Below are 18,346 nucleotides of genomic sequence, written 5' to 3'. Positions count from 1 at the left end.
AGCTTCAGTACATATATATTTTTATATATACACACTTTTTATTATTATTATCAACATTAAGATGAAAATTAGTATGCCGTTATTATTATTCTTAAACATTAAGATTTTTTAAATTTGACTTTTATTTATTTTATTTCATTTTATTTTTATTTTTTTGCCATTTTAATTGTGGTATTTTGTTGATTGGTTGATTAAAAGTTTAGTCTGTCAAACATCATAAATCATTGAAATCAGGTTGCTGTGACGACGGAGCAGCTGGAGGTTTTTCTTCATCAATGACTTTAATGATCAATAGGTGATTAACAGTTTAATGGACTGATTGTTTCGTCTTGACTTCGTGCAGGAGTTCAGAGGTCGTTCGTCTGTAGATGTTTTTGGATGATTTTGTGCGACGCCTCCTGACCTCAGCTGTGTTTGTGCAGCGTTCCTGATCAGCTCAGTCTGTGTCTGTTATCTTATCATAGTTTTGATTAGAAAGAGGCCCGTTGGCATCTTTAAGTCTTAAAGGTTCTCTGATAGCAGCTTCGTCTTCGCTGGGGGTGGAGGGGGTAAAGGTCGCGGCGTGGCCTGGCTCCGCCCTCTGCAGGATGATGCTCTGCTGCTGCTGCTGCTGCTGCTGCAGGTGATAATAAACCAGCGGCAGGTTATCTACCAGCCGACTGTCCTGCAGGTTGAACATATGGACAGTTTGTTCCAGCGCTGCAGGAAGATAAAGATGAAACGTCTTCAGCGTCTCTCAGATTAAATCTGGAGACTACACGTGCGTCTTTACAAACACGTGTTGTTTAGTTCAAATCTCACACGAGGGTTTCACCGTCTCCACAAAATTCAGACAGACGACAAAACACCAAAAAAAAAACTTCAACGGGAGAAATAATGACAAAAATATTCATCTAAAATTAAATATTCCAGAGATATTAAAGACAGACGCCTCAGAAATGTGACACACATCTCTCACTTTTCTGATGTTTGAAAGACCAAACAATCAAAAATCAAGACAATAATCAGCAGATTAATCAATGATGATAAATAATAAAATTCTTTAGTTAATATGTCCCATGAGTCTCAGCTGCAGAACTGCTGTCTGATGGAAGCATAAAAGTCTTTTTACTGCCGAATGTTTCTGTTATGTTGTTGATGCTTTTACTTTGGTAAAATATGTTCTGACTGCTGAGTCACTTCCTGTTTTGTTTTTTTTGTCTGCAGGTCATTTTCCAAACAAGGCGATGCCGTCGGCCGGCACGCTGCCGTGGCTTCAGGGAATCCTCTGCAACGCCAACAACCCCTGCTTCAGGAGCCCGACGCCGGGCGAGTCCCCGGGCGTCGTCGGCAACTTCAACGACTCCATGTGAGAACAGGCTTTTATTCTGAAAAACTACTGTTGAAACAAAAGTTGTTTTGTGTTTTTTTTCCCATTTTGACTTTTTTATCAGTGCAGTTCTAAGATGAGGTTCATTCAAACTTCTGACTGAAAGACGTTAAAAAAAACTTGAACTGACCCTTTAACTGCTTTAAATGTTGTTTAACCTGTGAACTGTTTTTAAACTTGAACTTTAATGATCGAGTTGATTTGTCTGAAATATTTAGATTTAAACGACTCCATCACATTTACTGTTTGTATTGATTAGATATTTAATTGATTTAATTGATTTGTGATTCTGTGTTTTCAGAATTTCTCGTCTGTTCTCGGACGCCAAGAAGATTCTTCTGTACAGTCAGAACGATAAGAACCTGGACGGATTTAAGGAGCTCGCTCAGGCTCTGCAGGCGCTGCAGGACAGCCAATCAGGTATGAGACAGCGACGACAACGACCTGCTGACTCGCAGGAAACACGGTCACTTCAGGCGCAACTTGACTCAACCTCGACTCGACCACTTTTCTGATTTCAGCTCGATGCTAAAAGGTGACGTGAAAACAAGACGGTTTTTTTCAGGTCACAGTTACGTCTGTTGAGTCGACGTAAAACTCAACAGGAAACGAAACGAGAGAATGAAATAAATCAATCAATCAATACATAAATGATAAGAAGAAAAGAGATGAAATAAACAGAGAATCAGTGGATTATTGATTATTGAGTGATTTCTCTTTGGTCATTATTAAAATAAATGAAACTGTCAACAGAATCATTAGTTGTATAAAACTGCAGGTTTTTAAAGGGACAGTTCGCCTCAAAATCAAAAATCCATATGTTTTCCCTCGTCTCTATGGAGACGTTTGTCCGTCCAGATAGTTTTGGTTGTTTTTGAGATTTCTGACTTCAGTCTAATGGAACTAGACGACACTCACAAAGAGCTACATGAAACTGAGTCTGTGGGTTTCTGTAAAGAGACGACGCTGCTGAGGTTTTTAAATCTGTTTGAGTCCGACGTCTCAGCAGCTCACACAGAAAACATCCAGACGTCTAAACAACACAACAAGGCAAAGCGGTGGAAAAGTGTTTTTTGATTTTATTTTGGGGTGAATTGTCCCTTTAAATGATGTGTGTGGAATCTGTGAGTCGCCCGACGTTCTCAGCTCTCAGTGAAGTTTTCTTCAGTCGTTCCTCTCTGGAGGATTTTCAGGCTCATTGAACAGGAAGAATTTTGCTCCTTTGTGTGTTAATTTGCAGTTTTATCTCTCTGTGGGGGGCGTTCCTTTTCTCTACCTGCTCCGACCTGCCAGCCCTCCTCCTCCTCTTTATTCTCTTTAATCACATCTGATCACACAAACTGAGCTCTTTGAATCTGGCAGAGGAGCGGGGGCGGGAGCAGGAGCGGGGGCGGGGAGGCGAGCCGCAGCAGGTCTACCTGTCGAAGGTGATCTCAGGTGATCTCACCCGGTCGCAGCTCGGCACTGACGCAGCAGTTTTGAGGAAGTTCACACCAGAACCGGAGAGCCGACGCCCAGCGGGCGACGGGTCAGCATGTTATCGTCCCTCTGGCCGCTCGCCTCCATCACACTGAGCGCCGCCCGCTGAGCGTCGGCGGGTTCAAATGTGTCATTGTGCAGCTGAACAAACTGAACGCTCCACTTAGATCAGATCTTCACCTCCTCTGATCACTGCAGCGTCTCTGAAATATTACATACTGTCCCTTTAAATTAATCTCTACTTCCTGTCTGTAAACATGTTCTGTATGTTCTGACATCATCACAAACATTCACGTTCATCTGTGGTCTGTTCGAGCTGAAAACACCAGGTGATTCGTCAGAGAGAAGTCAGTGAACGTGATGTGGGGGTGCGTTCCAATCACCTCATAGTTCCCTGCACAACTATTAAATTAATCGCCAACTATTTTGATAATCGATTGCGTCTATTTTTTAAAGAAAAAAAATAAATTTCAGTTTCTTAAACGTGATATTTTCTGGTTTCTTTCCTCTCTGATCTTTGAGTTGAGGACGAAACGAGACGTTTAAGGACGTCATCTGATCAACATTTTATGGACCAAACAATTGATTGATTAATTGAGAAAATAATCAACACATTAATTCACTGTGAAAACAACTGTTATGTTGCCTATAACAATATTAATTTGATTAAATAATCAATATTTTTATATTTATATTTACTGTATATCTGTGTTTGTTGTAACTGATGTTACCAGGCATTAATTATCAAAGACGACCTAAATATTAAATAATAAGTCTGTAAATAATTGATATAATATCATGTAATAATCAGTAGATGTGAGTAATTTTAGGGGCGAGACCACACAGCTTGTAAATGAATTAAATCACATTTATTCATGTTTTTTTTTTACATTTAACATTTAATTTTATTTGTGTAAAATTTCCCTCAAAATATCCAGGTGTTTTTTATGTGAATAAATTAATTCTGTTATTGAGATAAATAACAGTAACATAAAAACAAAAGTAAAAAGTATCAAAAATGAGTCATAAAGGCAAAGAAGTAAACTAAAACAGAAAATGTATCATTTTTAATGACATTAAAAATAATCTAAAAATAACTTTAAAATTGACATGAAATCAAAACATATAACTAAATAATCATGACACATTATCAATATTACATTTATTATCATGTACAATATTATATTTAAAGTGGATCCACAGGAGAACGTGTTCTCATCCGGTTCTCTCTGAGGTTGGACTGTTCTTTAGATGTGAGACTGTAAACTGGCTGCCGATTGGCCGACAGAGTCCTGTCAAGGTCGTCCGTGTCGTTTAATAACTTTTAACGATGAAATAATTTTCCGTAAATTCTCTGAGGATCGTCTCTGATTGAAGCGGACGTCTCTCTGCTGGACGTTTGCTCCTCATTTGACCAATCACATCACTCAGAGCTGCTGATGTCAGACAGCTCAGCAGGTCATCTGACCCGTCACCTTCAGCTCCGCCTCCTGTCTGAGTTTGTCCCTGTGAGGCCTCCGTACCTGCAGCCTGCTGCTCCACGCTGAACACACAGAAAGTGGACTAAACCAGCAGATGATATCAGTTAATGAGTTCAGAGAGAAACGGAATAAAACTCCTTTTATCGTCTGATAATATGGAATAAAAATCAGGTAATTAAGAATAAAGTCAGTATGAAATAGAAGTCATATAATGTGAGATAAACACCAGAGTATGGAATAAAAGTCCAATAATATGAAATAGAAATCAGGTAATGTGGAAAAAGAATTTAGATGATATGGAATAAATGTCACAATGTTGAATACAAGTCTGATAGTATGGAATAAAAGTAAGAGCAGATAATGTGGAATAGAAGTGTGATATATGAATATATGCCCCAATACAGAATAAAAGTCTGATGATATGGAATAAAGGTCAAGTAATGTGGAATAAACACAAGAATATGGAATAAAAGTGATATCATGTGGAATAAAAGTCAGATAATGTAGAATAAAAAACAAATAACTTGGAGTCACAATATGGAATAAAAGTCCTGTCATGTGGGATAAACAGCAGAACGTAGAACAAAAGTCCAGTGATATGGAATAAAAGTCAGTTAATGTTGAACACATCTTTGTGGAACAAATCAATCCTGTCTGAAATGTAAAAAAAAAATAATACATGAAATGAAACTAATAAATCTGTGATGTAATTTAAACTCCTGATAATGAACCTGACCTTTGACCCCCCGTCTCTCACCGTCCCTCTCTGGTTAATTTAAGTTTGGTTCATTAAATAAACAAATCTTTTTTAGTTTTAAATGATCAGAAGTTCGTTTTTAACGCTGAAGTTTCTTCAGCGGGTCAGTGGGTTTGACAGAGACAAACCGTCTTATTCCACATGTCTCATGTCTCACTTTATTGTGTTTATGGCTCAGAGACAGAAGCTGTTCTGAGGTCTGAGCTGAACCAGTAAAATTAAAACATAATCTATTGATTATTCTGCCGATTAATCGAGTAATCAGATCAGATGTTCTGCATTTTTTTCTCTTACATTACTTTTGCTTTATTTAAGAACAATGGTAAAATACAGAAGAGAAGATCAGACAGGTCCATTAAATGAACAACTGTAAAAAAATGAAACAACATGCAAGATGTTTAAATTGTAATGAAGTAAAAACACTAATACCACAATGTAAAATACCTAAATAAAGGATGTGAGTATTTTTTCCATCACAGCAGGTCAGAGATCAGTGTTTCAGTGAATAGTGTTTTATTGATGGCGGCCGCCACATTAAAAACATCGACACCACCACATGGTCTGTGCGTTTCCTGATCAGATAAACCAGCGGCGGAAAGACTAGAAAAGTTGTGCCAGTTAAAATAGAAGCGTCTCGTCAAAATTTAAAATCTCTTAATAATTTATTGGTTATAAGTCCAGGTCTGTAAAGGACAGCGTGTGGGTGCAGACTCAGAACTCACTCCGCCTGTTAGGGACTAAGGCTCTATACTGTCCTCTGTGTGTGTGTGTGTGTGTGTCTGTGTGTGTGTGTGTGTGTGTGTGTGTGTGTGTGTGTGTGTGTGTGTGTGTGTGTGTGTGTATTCCTCTTCAACATGTTTTAAACTGAATGTTTCTGTCAGGAGTTTGTCTTTGTTCCTCTTCACTCGCTGCATGTTTGAACCTGCAGAGGAAGAAAACACAGTGTGTGTGTGTGTGTGTGTGTGTGTGTGTGTGTGTTTGTGTGTGTGTGTGTGTGTGTTTGTGTCTTTGTCCATTAAATGTAAATCAGTGCAGTGATGCAGGTGGTTTCCTCTCAGACGTGTGACGACATGTGAAGTTGAACAGTGTGTTCGTCTTTATTCAAACCTCACAAATCTAATCTCCTCATTAACATATAGACACGCCCCCTGACGACCAGATATGGTCATCATGTCCCTCTGACTGTCCTGTAGCCTCAGATATCATCTCACCTGGAGAGAAAAGTGATCCAGAGTTCAGTTCATGTTCACACTGAGGAGGAGGAGGAGGAGGAGGAGGAGGAGAGAGGAGAGAGGAGAGAGGAGAGAGGAGAGAGGAGGAGGAGGAAGGGGACTGAAGAGGTGTCACGTTTCTGTGAGGAACTCAGGGTCTCTGATTTTCTCTCTTTCTGTGTGTTTTTGTCTCTCAGGATTCAAACTGAAGCACTTCCTGCGAGACAATGAGACTCTGTCGAGTTTCCTGCTGACAAACGCTTCGTTCCCTGAAAACAGCGTTGAGCAGATCAGAGAGGCCGACGTGAACCTGGAGAAGGTGAGCAGGACGCCGTCCGCACATGCTCAGTGTGAAGTTACACTCTGTGACACGGTCAACACCAGAACGCTTCATTCATGACAACATGGAGTAAAAAAAACATAAGACTATGGAATAAAAATCTGAAAAAATCAATAAGAGTAAAAAACATGGATTATAAATATAATAATATGGAATAAAAGTCAGGTAATGTGGAAGAAGAAATAAGACAATGTGGAACAAATTTCAGAATATGGAATAAAAGTCTGATAATATGGAATAAAATCTGATAGTGAGGAATCAGTCAGATCATGCAGAATAAATCCAGAAATGTGGAATGCAAGTCAGATAATGTGGAATAAAAACAACGGGAAATATGGAATAAAATTCTGATAATGTGGAATAAATCTATGTGGAACAAAAGTCATGAAATGAAACTGTCATGACATCACTTCCTGATAATGAACCTGACCTTTGACCCTCATCTCTCACCTTCCCTCTCAGGTCCTCCTGAAAGGTTTTGGCGTCCACCTGAGGAACATGTGTCCCAGGAACGGCGGACAGCGGAGTGTGGAGGACTTTGTGATGATCTCAGACCCACAGGTGTCGATGCTGGTACAGGAAGTGATCTGTCAGGCCCCGCCCATCTGGCTCGACCATGCTGAGGAGCACTTCCTGAACAACCTGGATTTTCTCAAACCCATCCAGGTGAAGATCCTTCTTCTTCTTCTTCTTCTTCTTCTTCTTCTTCTTCTTCTTCTTCTTCTTCTTCTTCTTCTTCTTCTTCTTCTTCTTCTTCTTCTTCTTCTTCTTCTCATTATTATTATTATTATTATAGCATGACATTATTATAAAAATATAAACCAAGTGTAATTTCCCAGAATGGGAAATGTAAATTTGTCTTTGAGTCATCAAAACTTAAAGGGACGTCACACGTAGGACGCTAAACGTACCGCTGTGGACAACATCACACACTAAACTAAATCAATATCAGTTTAAGTGAACACTATATTTAGAATATTTTCACCTCTTTATCTTTCTGTCAGACAGATGTTTCTGACAGGAAACCACCGTTATATCAGACAAATATCTCTACAAACCAACCAAACTCCATTCATAAAATCAGTGATTTTAGCTCAGAGAACACAGGAGCTGTTGGTCTGCTGCTTCATCTGTTAGTGTGTTTGTGTTGTTATGAGACAAGAAAAGAAAGAATTTGTCATGTTTAGAGAAAAAAGTCATTGTGTTTTTATTAAAAAAAAGCTGTCAGAAACATCTTCACAATCAGAGAAAATTGTCATTAAAACGGTTCAGCAAAAAAGTCGTCATATTTACAGAAAAAAGTTGTCAGACAATAAAGTCGTCAAAAAGTTTAAAAATCCGTCCATCACGTTTTCTAAAAATGTTTAGAAAAGAGTCATTATATTTACAGAAAAAAAGGTATCATGAAAGTCAAAATAAGAAAAAGAAAAAATCATTAAAGCACTTGACAAATTTAGAAAAAAAAAGCAATTTTACAACACCGAAGTCACACAATAATACAAACACAGAAACAGATGAAGCAGCAGACCAACAACTCCTCTGTTCTCTGAGCTAAAATGACTGATTTTATGAATGGAGTTTGGTTGGTTTGTAGAGATATTTGTCTGATATAACGGTGGTTTCCTGTCAGAAACATCTGTCTGACAGAAAGATAAAGAGGTGAAAATATTATGAAATATAATCCTGTGGGTGAAGAAGTTGGATGATCCCTTTAAAATCTAAAAAATCTGCGTCTGTCTCACTACTTTCACATTAAATCATAAATTAAATCTGTAGATTAGTTTGATTTCAATACTCCTTTAAATTCTTGTTGAGTGTTTTCAGGTTCAGACGAGTCGTCGACCTGCGACTGTTTGACTACTCGCTCACATTATGACTGAACAACCTTTAATGTTCATAAACTCGTCCTGTTCCAGTGATTCTCTCCATCCTGTTTGTATCATAAATAATCTCATATAATATTAATTATTTCTGGTTTTAACCACAGTAATGACTTTCACAGACAAACTTCTAAATTTACATTTCCTTCACCTGTTTCTGTCTTCAGACCTGACTGATGAATGTCTTTAAATCAACTAAACCTTTAAGTTTCAGCTCATTTCATCAAGTTTTTAACTTTTATGTCTCTTTTCTGTCAAACACACAAACATTAAAACAGTATTTAAACAAGTTGCATCAAACCAAAAAATATCCAAAAAATGGAGGAATGAGTTCAGAATGTGAAGAGCAACAAACTCCAAACACCTCACACACTTTTTTCTTTGTATTTTTATATTTATTTATTTATTGTTTACGTTTATTTAATCGATTCAAAATCTCTTTTACCGGAGAAACCAGGTCGAGGAAACAGCTGATCACGACATATTAAAAAACATATTAATGCAACAAAAACATGTTAAACAAACAAACAACAACATGTGAGGTTTCCAGAAAAGTTTGTGCACGGTCAAAACAAATTTCAATCAAATTACTGCGACAGATTTTTTGAGTTTTGGGCCCAAATGAAACATAAAAGTTTTAAAAAGTTTTACCAACTAATAATGTTTTGTTGAGATAATTTACTTTTCCGCTTGAATTTTCAAGCAACCAAATAATGATGAATCAAGTTTATTTGTTTTTCTATTTTTTATACTCAAAGATGAAACTTTATTCAAAGAAAAAAGTAAATTATCTCAACATTTTTTGGCAAAATTTCAAAATGTAGAAGTTGGATTTAAAACCGAAAAATCTAGTGTCGACAGCTGACTTGAAATTCTGAGTTAACATTTTTTTATAGTGCGCTTCTTTCTGACTCAGAATAATCAGCTTCTTTTGATCTGAACTCTGACAAACAGCAGAAAACGTTTGTGTGACGTGAGAACAGAGAAAAACATCACTGGAACATTTCAATTATTTCTTGTGAACTTTTAAAAACGTGTGTGGACACACAGACTGGATTTCTGGTGTGTGTGTGTGTGGGACGGGATGGAGGGTGTGTCCACCTGTCCTCAGGTGTGTTTGCAGTGTTTTCAGGGTGTGATGTGTGTGTGTGGGAGGAGGCGTGTCTCAGCCTGTCTGTCCCTCTGTGTCTCTACAGTCTCAGTTTTCGTAGCCTGGAGACCAGTTTTTTTTTTTTCTTTCTTTCTTTCTTTCTTTTTTTTTTTACGGTCTGACAGCAGCCGTACGTCAGCGTCTCTTTTGTCTGAACGAATCTACGACTGACTGACGGACTGTGTGAACCCGTTCTGAACGCACCACGTTTCCACGGCAACACAGACAGAAATCTGGACAATTCCTGCAGACAGAGACTCACAGAGACGAAAAGAAAACACAAAACACTGAAGTTACAGGAAGAAAACAGGAGGGCGGGACTTAGTGATGAAAAATCAGCTGCTCCTCACTGATTGGCCCAATTATTAGATCAAAATAAAACAAAAAATGACTGTCCAGATTATTGATCATTATTGATAATGGAAGAGAAAGAGAAATGAACTTATTCTTATAGTGAAGAATGATTCTTTTCTTCAGACTTTAACTGCTGATCAATCGTGAAAATTAACAATTTATTAGAGCTGCAGTGATTGATTATTTTTTTTATTGATCGCCAACAGTTTAAATAAATCGATCAGAATGATGACATTACTGACATTTTATTGACCAAACAACTGATCGAGTATTGGAAAAATTATTGCCAGATTGATCACCAGTTTAAAAACAGGTGGAGCGCACAGACGTACGTATTTTTCCATTGATAAGATTGACAGGATCAATTGATCAGTTTCTTGTTTTGATATTTTCTGGTTTCTTTCCTCTCTGACTGTAAACTGATGATCTTTGAGTTGTGGACAAAACGAGACGTTTAAGGACGTCATCTTATCAACATTTTAGAGAAAAAAAAATTACTTTTCTTAATCGTGATTATAGTCATTAGTTGCAGCTGATCTTAAAATGATGTTTCTGTGTTTTTAAATCAACTAAATCTTTAAATTTCAGCTGAACATGTTTTTTCTGTCAAACACACAAACGTTCATGATTTAAACAAGTTGCATCAAACCAAAAAATATCCAAAATATGGAAGAATGAGTTCAGAATATGAAGAGCAACAGAATCCAAACACTTGACACACTTTTCTCTTTATATTCAAAATTTCAAAGCAGATTTCTGCAACAGAGTTTTAGTTTCAAACTCAAACTTTAAAGTTTTGAAAAAAGTTTTAACAAATAAAGTTTTGTTGAGATAATTTGCTTTTCTTCTTTGGATAAATTTTAATCTTTGAGTTTTAGAAACTGTTTTTGTTGTTAATTTTTTAATTATACTTATTGAAGTGAAAATGAGTTATGGTTCATAATTTAATATTTTCAAATGCAACAATTTCATTTGTGTTTGTAAAACTCAAACACTGAAGGTCAAAGCTGCCTGAATATTATGACGTAACTGAACTTTTTGAATCGTCTCTCGACACCAGCTGATCTTCTGTCGTCCTTTTTGTTTTTATTGATTTAGTTTTAATCCGACTCAGAGATGCTTCATCATCTGTAACTGTCTTTAAAACTGTCTCAGATATTAAAAACGCTGTCAAATAAATCCGTCCATGTTGTTTAAATCAAAGACTGACTGAAAGTTTGGAAGCTGGAAAGTGAAGTGTCTCTTTGTGTCTCTCAGAGGGACGTCCGGTCCGACCCTGAGGCCGTCCGAGAGGTTGCCAGGGCGACCAACAAGCTCCTGGACAGTCTGGGTTCACTGGCAGTGGAGGTAAGAGACACACCTGGTCACCTCATTCATGTCTGATCAGACGTGTCCTCAGAGGACAGACAGACGGACGAGGGAGTCCTGCAGCAGGCTGAGGGTTGACTGGGTTTATTTGGCAGGTCTCAGACTGTCTCTTTTGTGTCCAGATAAAAGCAGTTTTTGTCCTATAGAGACAGATTCAGAGAAGACAGAGAAACTAAGGACAGACAGATGAGACAGACGAGGTTGCAGCTGAACAAAGACGGGGACGTCTCAGCAGGTTTTCACTTCACAGAAACTGAACGAACAACAAACAGTCAGAGTTCATGTGTGTCCTGCTCAGTGTCCCGCTGAGACACTGCTGAGACTGCAGAGGACGTGTTGGACATCACAGCAGCACTGAGATGCTCTCAAAGGTCCTGAAAGATGCTCTGAAAGGTCCTGAAAGATGCTCTGAAAGGTCCTGAAAGATGCTCTCAAAGGTCCTGAAAGATGCTCTCAGAGGTCTTTAAAGGCTGTTCGAAACCGCAGACTTGCCTACTACTCATACTAACTCTGTGAGTTTGCAGTGTGTCTACACTGGCAGTATGCGAGAAGTTCCCGGATACATACTGCATTCGCCAGAAATGTTGAGTTTTCATCATCAGCTTACTACTCAAATTACCCAGGACGCAACGCGACGTGACGTCACCGCGAACAGGACAGAAAAAAAAGCGTTTTTATCAGTTTTTCCCTCCAATTTTTATGCTTGGAGGTTTGTTGTTAGCGATTTCTCATTGGATTTACATTTATTAAGAAAGTTTAAAAAATAAATACAACTTGCATCTGACGACGAAGATGCGACGGCGGGCCGATCTTCGTCTCATAGCCGACAAGACTCTCCGCCGGTAAGGCATCATGACTGGTCAAATTCCGTTAACGGGACGAGATCAGTCCAAACGGCGGTGTCAAGCAGGATGTATTGCGGGTTGGTTCGCTTCTTGTTTTCAAAGTAAAAGCACTATTTATCACCATGGTCTTTTGGTATGAGAAAGGGAAAGGGGTGTTTTATTTTGTGAATATAACTGGAAGTGCGTTGCTCACTGCAGCTAATTTAAATTTCGCTGAATTCGTCCGAACGAAATTGTAAACGGTTGGTATTTGGACAAATAAACGACACACTCGGGATCTAAACGGCCACTTTCTCACCTGATTTTTAAAAAAATCTCGATAAAGTGATATATTTAAAGAGTTTAGAGCTAAAGTGAAATCAGCTTCAGCCTGTCGATTTCGGCTCGGGTAGGAGCGCAGTGCATTGTGGGTTATCATGCAGTACGCTGTAGTGTAAACGCTTTGCATACTGTCTGATGGATTGGGTATGCAGTATGCAGTATGCAGTATGGAAGTATGTAGTAGTTAGTATGCGGTTTTGAACACAGCCAAAGAAAAGAAAAAGTCCTCAAAGATGCTTCAGAAGGTCCTTAAAGATGCCGTGAAAGGTCTTTAAAGATCCAAAAGTCAGTATTTATATTTATGTAAATTTACAGACGATTTCATCATCTGCTGCTCAGCTGTTAAACTAGACAAAGACTGGGGACAGACTGGGGACAGACTGGGGACAGACTGAGGACAGACTGGGGACAGACTGGAGACACTTTATTTTTAAAGTTTAGTGAAGACGTCCTCATCTTGTCTTCATCTTGTCTGATAATCAGAGTAAAGTTCAGTCAGAACAACCAAGTTTGTTGTTTCTCTCCCTGAGGTGAAACACACACACACACACACACACACACACACACACACACACACACACACACACACACTCACACTGGGATAAATTGGAAACATGTGACTGTATGTTTGGTTTATGTGGGTGCTGAGTCAGGAACAGGACGAGAGAGAGAGAGAGAGAGAGAGTGTGTGTGTGTGTGTGTGTGTGTGTGTGTGTGTGTGTGTGTGTGTGTGTGTGTGTGTGTGTGTGTGTGTGTGTGTGTGTGTGTGTTTTACAGCACACTGTAAATGTGTTTTTGTCCAAACAGTTTTCCTTCCTTCACTTTATGAGATTTATTTTGAAATCCTTGTTAAAAGGGAAGTGTCCCATAAACAGACAAAATAAAAGCCTCTCAGCTGATCAGTTTATGATCGTTTTCTTTAGTTGCCATGATGATGTCACAGTTTGAACCAACTGTGTCCTGTAGAAGCCTTGGACGTGCAGCGGTCTCACCCTGCTGTCGCAGCCTGAGGGGAAAATAACTTTTTACATCTGCACAAACTTCTGACCCACTTTCATCAGTCTCAGGTCAACATGTCAAACACCAGCTTTTCACAATAAAACTGCAACCTGAAACACTGCTGCTTTATTAAAATAACATGTATCTGCACTTAAAGGACAGGGACAGAGGTCTTCTGTCCGTCTCCACTGACTCCCTGACTTTAACAAAAAATTATACTGAAATACATTTTTTAACATTTTAATTTGCATTCATCATTGTTGTAGGTAAATATGACTCCGGGACACTGTCTGTCCAAACAGAGTTCAGCACAAACTTCTCGTTAGTTGTTGATAATACGACTTCTTATCTGTAAACACGTCCAGGTCCTTGTCCTCACACGAGTCTTTATTAATAATCTCACTGACAGATAAACAAACAAACAAACAAACAAACGAACAGACCGATTCAGAAAAACTGATCAGAAATGTGAATTTAGAAAAATGAATCATCTGTCCGTCATTTTCACACTGGGACGGTTTCACTTCTGCTGAAGTTTCAGTAAAATGTTGACCTGCAGTAACCTCGTCCTCCTCCTCCTCCTCCTCCTCGTCTTCCTCCTCATCCTCCTGCAGGAAACAACAACAGTGTTTGGAAATCCTCGTCTCGTCCTGACTTTAACTTTTCCTCCTCTGAACGTCTCTGACCGCTGGACTCATCAGACACAAACAGCTGCTGTCGACTCTAAACTCAAAACTTTAAAACACCAACTTTTCAGGAACTTTTTACTTTTCTTCCTCATTTTAACGATGAAAAATCCACACGTCTGGACATACGAGGTTTCATTAAAAGTCAGTTTCTATTCAGGACTTCATTAAATGTGTTTCCTGGAGTATTATTGAGTCTGGTGCACAGAGATCTGACCTGAGGCTATCAGAAACATGTTCCCAAGCTTTTATTGTGAAAGAGTGGTGTTGTGTTCAAGTGCTCTTTTTTAAAATCGTACATCCCAGAAAACTTTTCTTTAGTCACAAATTTACAAATAAAGTTCTTCAGTTACCTTCACTGCAACTGAGAGAAGTTTTAGTTTTACAGTTATATTTAAATTAAATGTTATATATATATTCTATCATTATATTTTAAATGTTTTTATTTCTCATAAAAATGTAAGATTTGTGGTTTTCTTGATATATTTCTGACAATAATTGAAGTCAGCATCAGTGGATGCAGGTCACATTATAAGAGCTTATGATAACAGGACACATGATGTCTTCATGCTTGACCTCTGTCCCTGGTTTGATTTTTCTATTTTAAAAAAGTTCATAAATCAGCAGGATGAAGTGTCCCAGACTCTGCTGAGGACACTGAAGTGGTCAGTCAGATAAAAAATGAGTCAACAGGAAGTCGTGACAGACTCGACTTCACTGTCAGCGATACTTTAATGAGAACAGAGGTCAGTTTATTCTGGAACAGCGAGTCATTCTGAGGACGGACGTCTGACTTTCTGTTTGTTTCATTAATAACTTCACCTGTTGTCTTGTTGGTTTGGTTAAACCTGCAGGTGCAAACAGGTTCAAATGTCTAAAAATTTTCATATTTGAATCAGTTAATTTGTTTTGGTCCTTATTTAGAATTTTATATCCCAAAATAAAATAAAGAATAAGATTTTAAATTAGGAGGAAAATGAAAATATTAACCAGACAGATGAAGGCCAAAGCTACCGCTCACTGCAGGCCCCGCCCACAAACTCACCTGTACTAGTTCCTCTTCATTGATCTTTATTCTTTCTTTCTTTCTTTCTTCGTCTCATTCTTTTCCGTGTTTTCTTTGTTCTTTTTATTCTTTTATCCATTATTTTTATGTCGTATTTTCTATCTGCTTCAGATTAATTGTCTGTAAACGCAGTAGTTAGCTGAGGAGTTGAGATAACAGGAAGTGGTTGTTGCGGTGTAAACCTCTGAGAGTGAAGCTGCAGCATCGTGTCGATACTCTGTAAGGAGTGAAGTTGAACTGACCTCAGAACTGACTGAATAAACACACGAGGTGAACGCCGTGACGTGTAACCAGCGTCCTCTGTGTCTGCCCTCTAGTTGGCTGGTATGAAGAGCTGGGTCGACCTGAGGAACGAGATCATCTTCCTGACGCACAACGCCACGTCGTCGCCCAGTGCCATGTACCAGGCGGTGTCCAGGATCGTGTGCGGTCACCCTGAAGGCGGCGGCCTGCAGATCAAATCTCTGAACTGGTATGAAGACAGCAACTACAAGGCTTTGTTCGGAAACTACAACAGCAGCGAGGACGAGCCCACGGCGCTCTACGACAACTCCTCCAGTGAGTCTGACACGCCCCCAAATAAAAGGAAATCTGTCAGTTTAAACGACGCTATATCTAGAATATTTTCCTCAAGTCAGTGTATTCACCTCTTTACCTTTCTGTCAGACAGACGTTTCTGACAGGAAACCACTGTTCTATAAGACAAACGTCGCTCTCAACCAAACTCCACTGATAGAGTCAGTAATTTTACCTCCGTGAACTCAGGAGTTGTTGGTCTGCTGCTGCTGCCTCCATCTGTTAGTGTGTTTGTGTTACTGTGTGACTTCACTGACATCACACAGTAACACAAACTAACTAACAGATGGAGGCAGCAGCAGACCAACAACTCTTAAAAAATAAGATAATATTTAAATAATAAAATGACAGATTTTATCAATGGAGTTTGGTTGGTTTGTAGAAAGTGATATTTGTCAGAAAAGTCTATCTGACACAAAGGTAAAGAGGTCAATACACTGACTAGTACCAAAAATCTGAACTGTGCCTTTAAGTTAAGTTTTGTGCTGCTTTTATTTTGAAAGAAAGTGTTTGTTTTATTTTGTAATAAAAAGTCAAAACATGTCAACAACAAGGGCTAACATTTAGCTTAGCATAAAGACTGGAATCAGACCAAAGATCCTGGACCAGTTTAAGATCGATTCAGTAACCATGGCACTGGGTTAACGTGTTCACACCTCTTAATGTCTTTATAACCATAGCAACGGCAGCTGAGGCTCATGGGAAGTGGAGTGTTTACAGTCATTGAACAAACTGACAAAACAAAGTTGGAATAAGTTAAACTTCACTCAAAAATGAACCAGTCAGGATTAACCTCTGTCCTCCTGTGTGTGTGTGTGTGTGTGTGTGTGTGTGTGTGTGTGTGTGTTCGTGTGTTCGTGTGTGTGTGTGTGTGTGTGTGTGTGTTTGTGTGTGTGTGTGTTTGTGTGTGTGTGTGTTTGTGTGTGTGTGTGTTTGTGTGTGTGTGTGTGTGTGTGTTCGTGTGTGTGTGTGTGTGTGTGTGTGTGTGTGTGTGTGTGTGTGTGTGTGTGTGTGTGTGTGTGTTCGTGTGTGTGTGTGTGTGTGTGTGTGTGTTCGTGTGTGTGTGTGTGTGTTCGTGTGTGTGTGTGTGTGTGTGTGTGTTCGTGTGTGTGTGTGTGTGTGTGTGTGTGTGTGTGTGTGTTCGTGTGTGTGTTCGTGTGTGTGTGTGTGTGTGTGTGTGTGTGTGTAGCTCCGTACTGTAACAGTCTGGTGAAGAACATGGACTCGAACCCGATGTCCCGGATGATCTGGCAGGCTCTGAAGCCGCTCCTGATGGGGAAGATCCTGTACACCCCCCACACCCCCGCCACTCAGAGGGTTATCCATGAGGTATGACATCACTTCCTGTCTCGTCGCCTGCCTGCAGGAGGAGCAACCTGTCTCGCGTGTCTCACCTGTGTGTCTGTGTCTATGGTGCGTTCAGGTGAACCGGACCTTCCAAGAGCTCGGTGTGTTCAGGGACCTTGGTGGAATGTGGGAAGAAATGAGACCTAAAGTCTGGAACTTTATGGAGAACGGCGAGCAGATGGATCTGATCAGGGTAAACAGGCTCCACCCACCACCTCTCCTGTTTTAGTTCTTCTACATTAATCTTTATTCTTTATTTATTCTTTTTCTTTATTTTATGTTGTATTTTTTAATCTTCAATTTTTTATCTTTATCTTTTATTTTTTATTTTCTATTTTTTGTTTTTTGTTTTTTGTTTCTTTTTAGTTTTTCAATGGTTAGTTTCTAGTAATTTCATTTTAATTACTATTTATATATTTTTATTTTTCATTATTTTCTATTCTTTATTTGTATTCTTTATTAGTTTTCCTATTTTTTTTTACCTTTATTCTTCATTATGTTTTATCTTTATTTTTTAATTACTGTGTAATCCTTATGCATTATTCATCACACAGCATCACTATGACAAACCAAATATAAAGATTAGAAAATAACAGTAATAATAATTCAGAAATAAAATCTAAAGAGTCAAAATGAAAAACAACAAAAAGAAATAAACAACTGAAAAGCATTAGAACGGATCTTTACTCACCTTCACCTGTGAGCTGATCAGTCTTCAGTCGATCAATAACATCCTGCTCTGATGTGATGTGATCCAGACTATGCTGAAGAACAACTTCACGGCTAGATTCTTCCACGCTCAGCTCAGAGACACCGACTGGACCGTCGCAGACATCTCCAACTTCCTGTCGAAGCAAGCGGACGACCCGCGGCCGCCTGGCAGCGCCCTCACCTGGAGGGAAGTGTTCAACGAGACGGACCAGGCCATCATGAGCATCTCCCGCTTCATGGAGGTCAGTGATCAACACAACTACAGCTGCAGCAATTAATCAATTTATCCATCAGTTGATTAAGAAAAACGAGTTTGTGATTCTTTTCCTGCTGCAGCTTCTGAACTGTGAGAATCTGCTGCTTTTATTTGTGATCTGACTGGAAATGAAGAGTCTCAGGGGTTTTT

At 38.9% G+C, this 18,346-nt stretch overlaps 1 protein-coding gene across 2 annotated transcripts in view; it reads left to right on the top strand.

Moving 5' to 3' along the window:
* The window catches only part of abca1b (ATP-binding cassette, sub-family A (ABC1), member 1B), a 55,951-nt gene that overhangs the window by 12,397 nt on the left and 25,208 nt on the right, over positions 1–18,346 (top strand). For both annotated transcript variants that reach the window (XM_084718513.1, XM_084718512.1), the window contains exons 4-12: positions 1,207–1,348; positions 1,671–1,789; positions 6,495–6,616; positions 7,100–7,303; positions 11,279–11,368; positions 15,624–15,864; positions 17,072–17,211; positions 17,306–17,422; positions 17,988–18,182. In XM_084718513.1, coding sequence (XP_084574639.1) covers positions 1,207–1,348; positions 1,671–1,789; positions 6,495–6,616; positions 7,100–7,303; positions 11,279–11,368; positions 15,624–15,864; positions 17,072–17,211; positions 17,306–17,422; positions 17,988–18,182 — 1,370 coding nt within the window. The remainder of the gene's footprint in view (positions 1–1,206; positions 1,349–1,670; positions 1,790–6,494; positions 6,617–7,099; positions 7,304–11,278; positions 11,369–15,623; positions 15,865–17,071; positions 17,212–17,305; positions 17,423–17,987; positions 18,183–18,346) is intronic.

This window comes from Lutjanus erythropterus, chromosome 5, assembly GCF_056507025.1.
Source record: "Lutjanus erythropterus isolate fLutEry1 chromosome 5, fLutEry1.hap2, whole genome shotgun sequence".
NCBI classification, from domain to species: domain Eukaryota; kingdom Metazoa; phylum Chordata; class Actinopteri; order Lutjaniformes; family Lutjanidae; genus Lutjanus; species Lutjanus erythropterus.
This window is presented reverse-complemented; position numbering and strand designations above follow the sequence as displayed.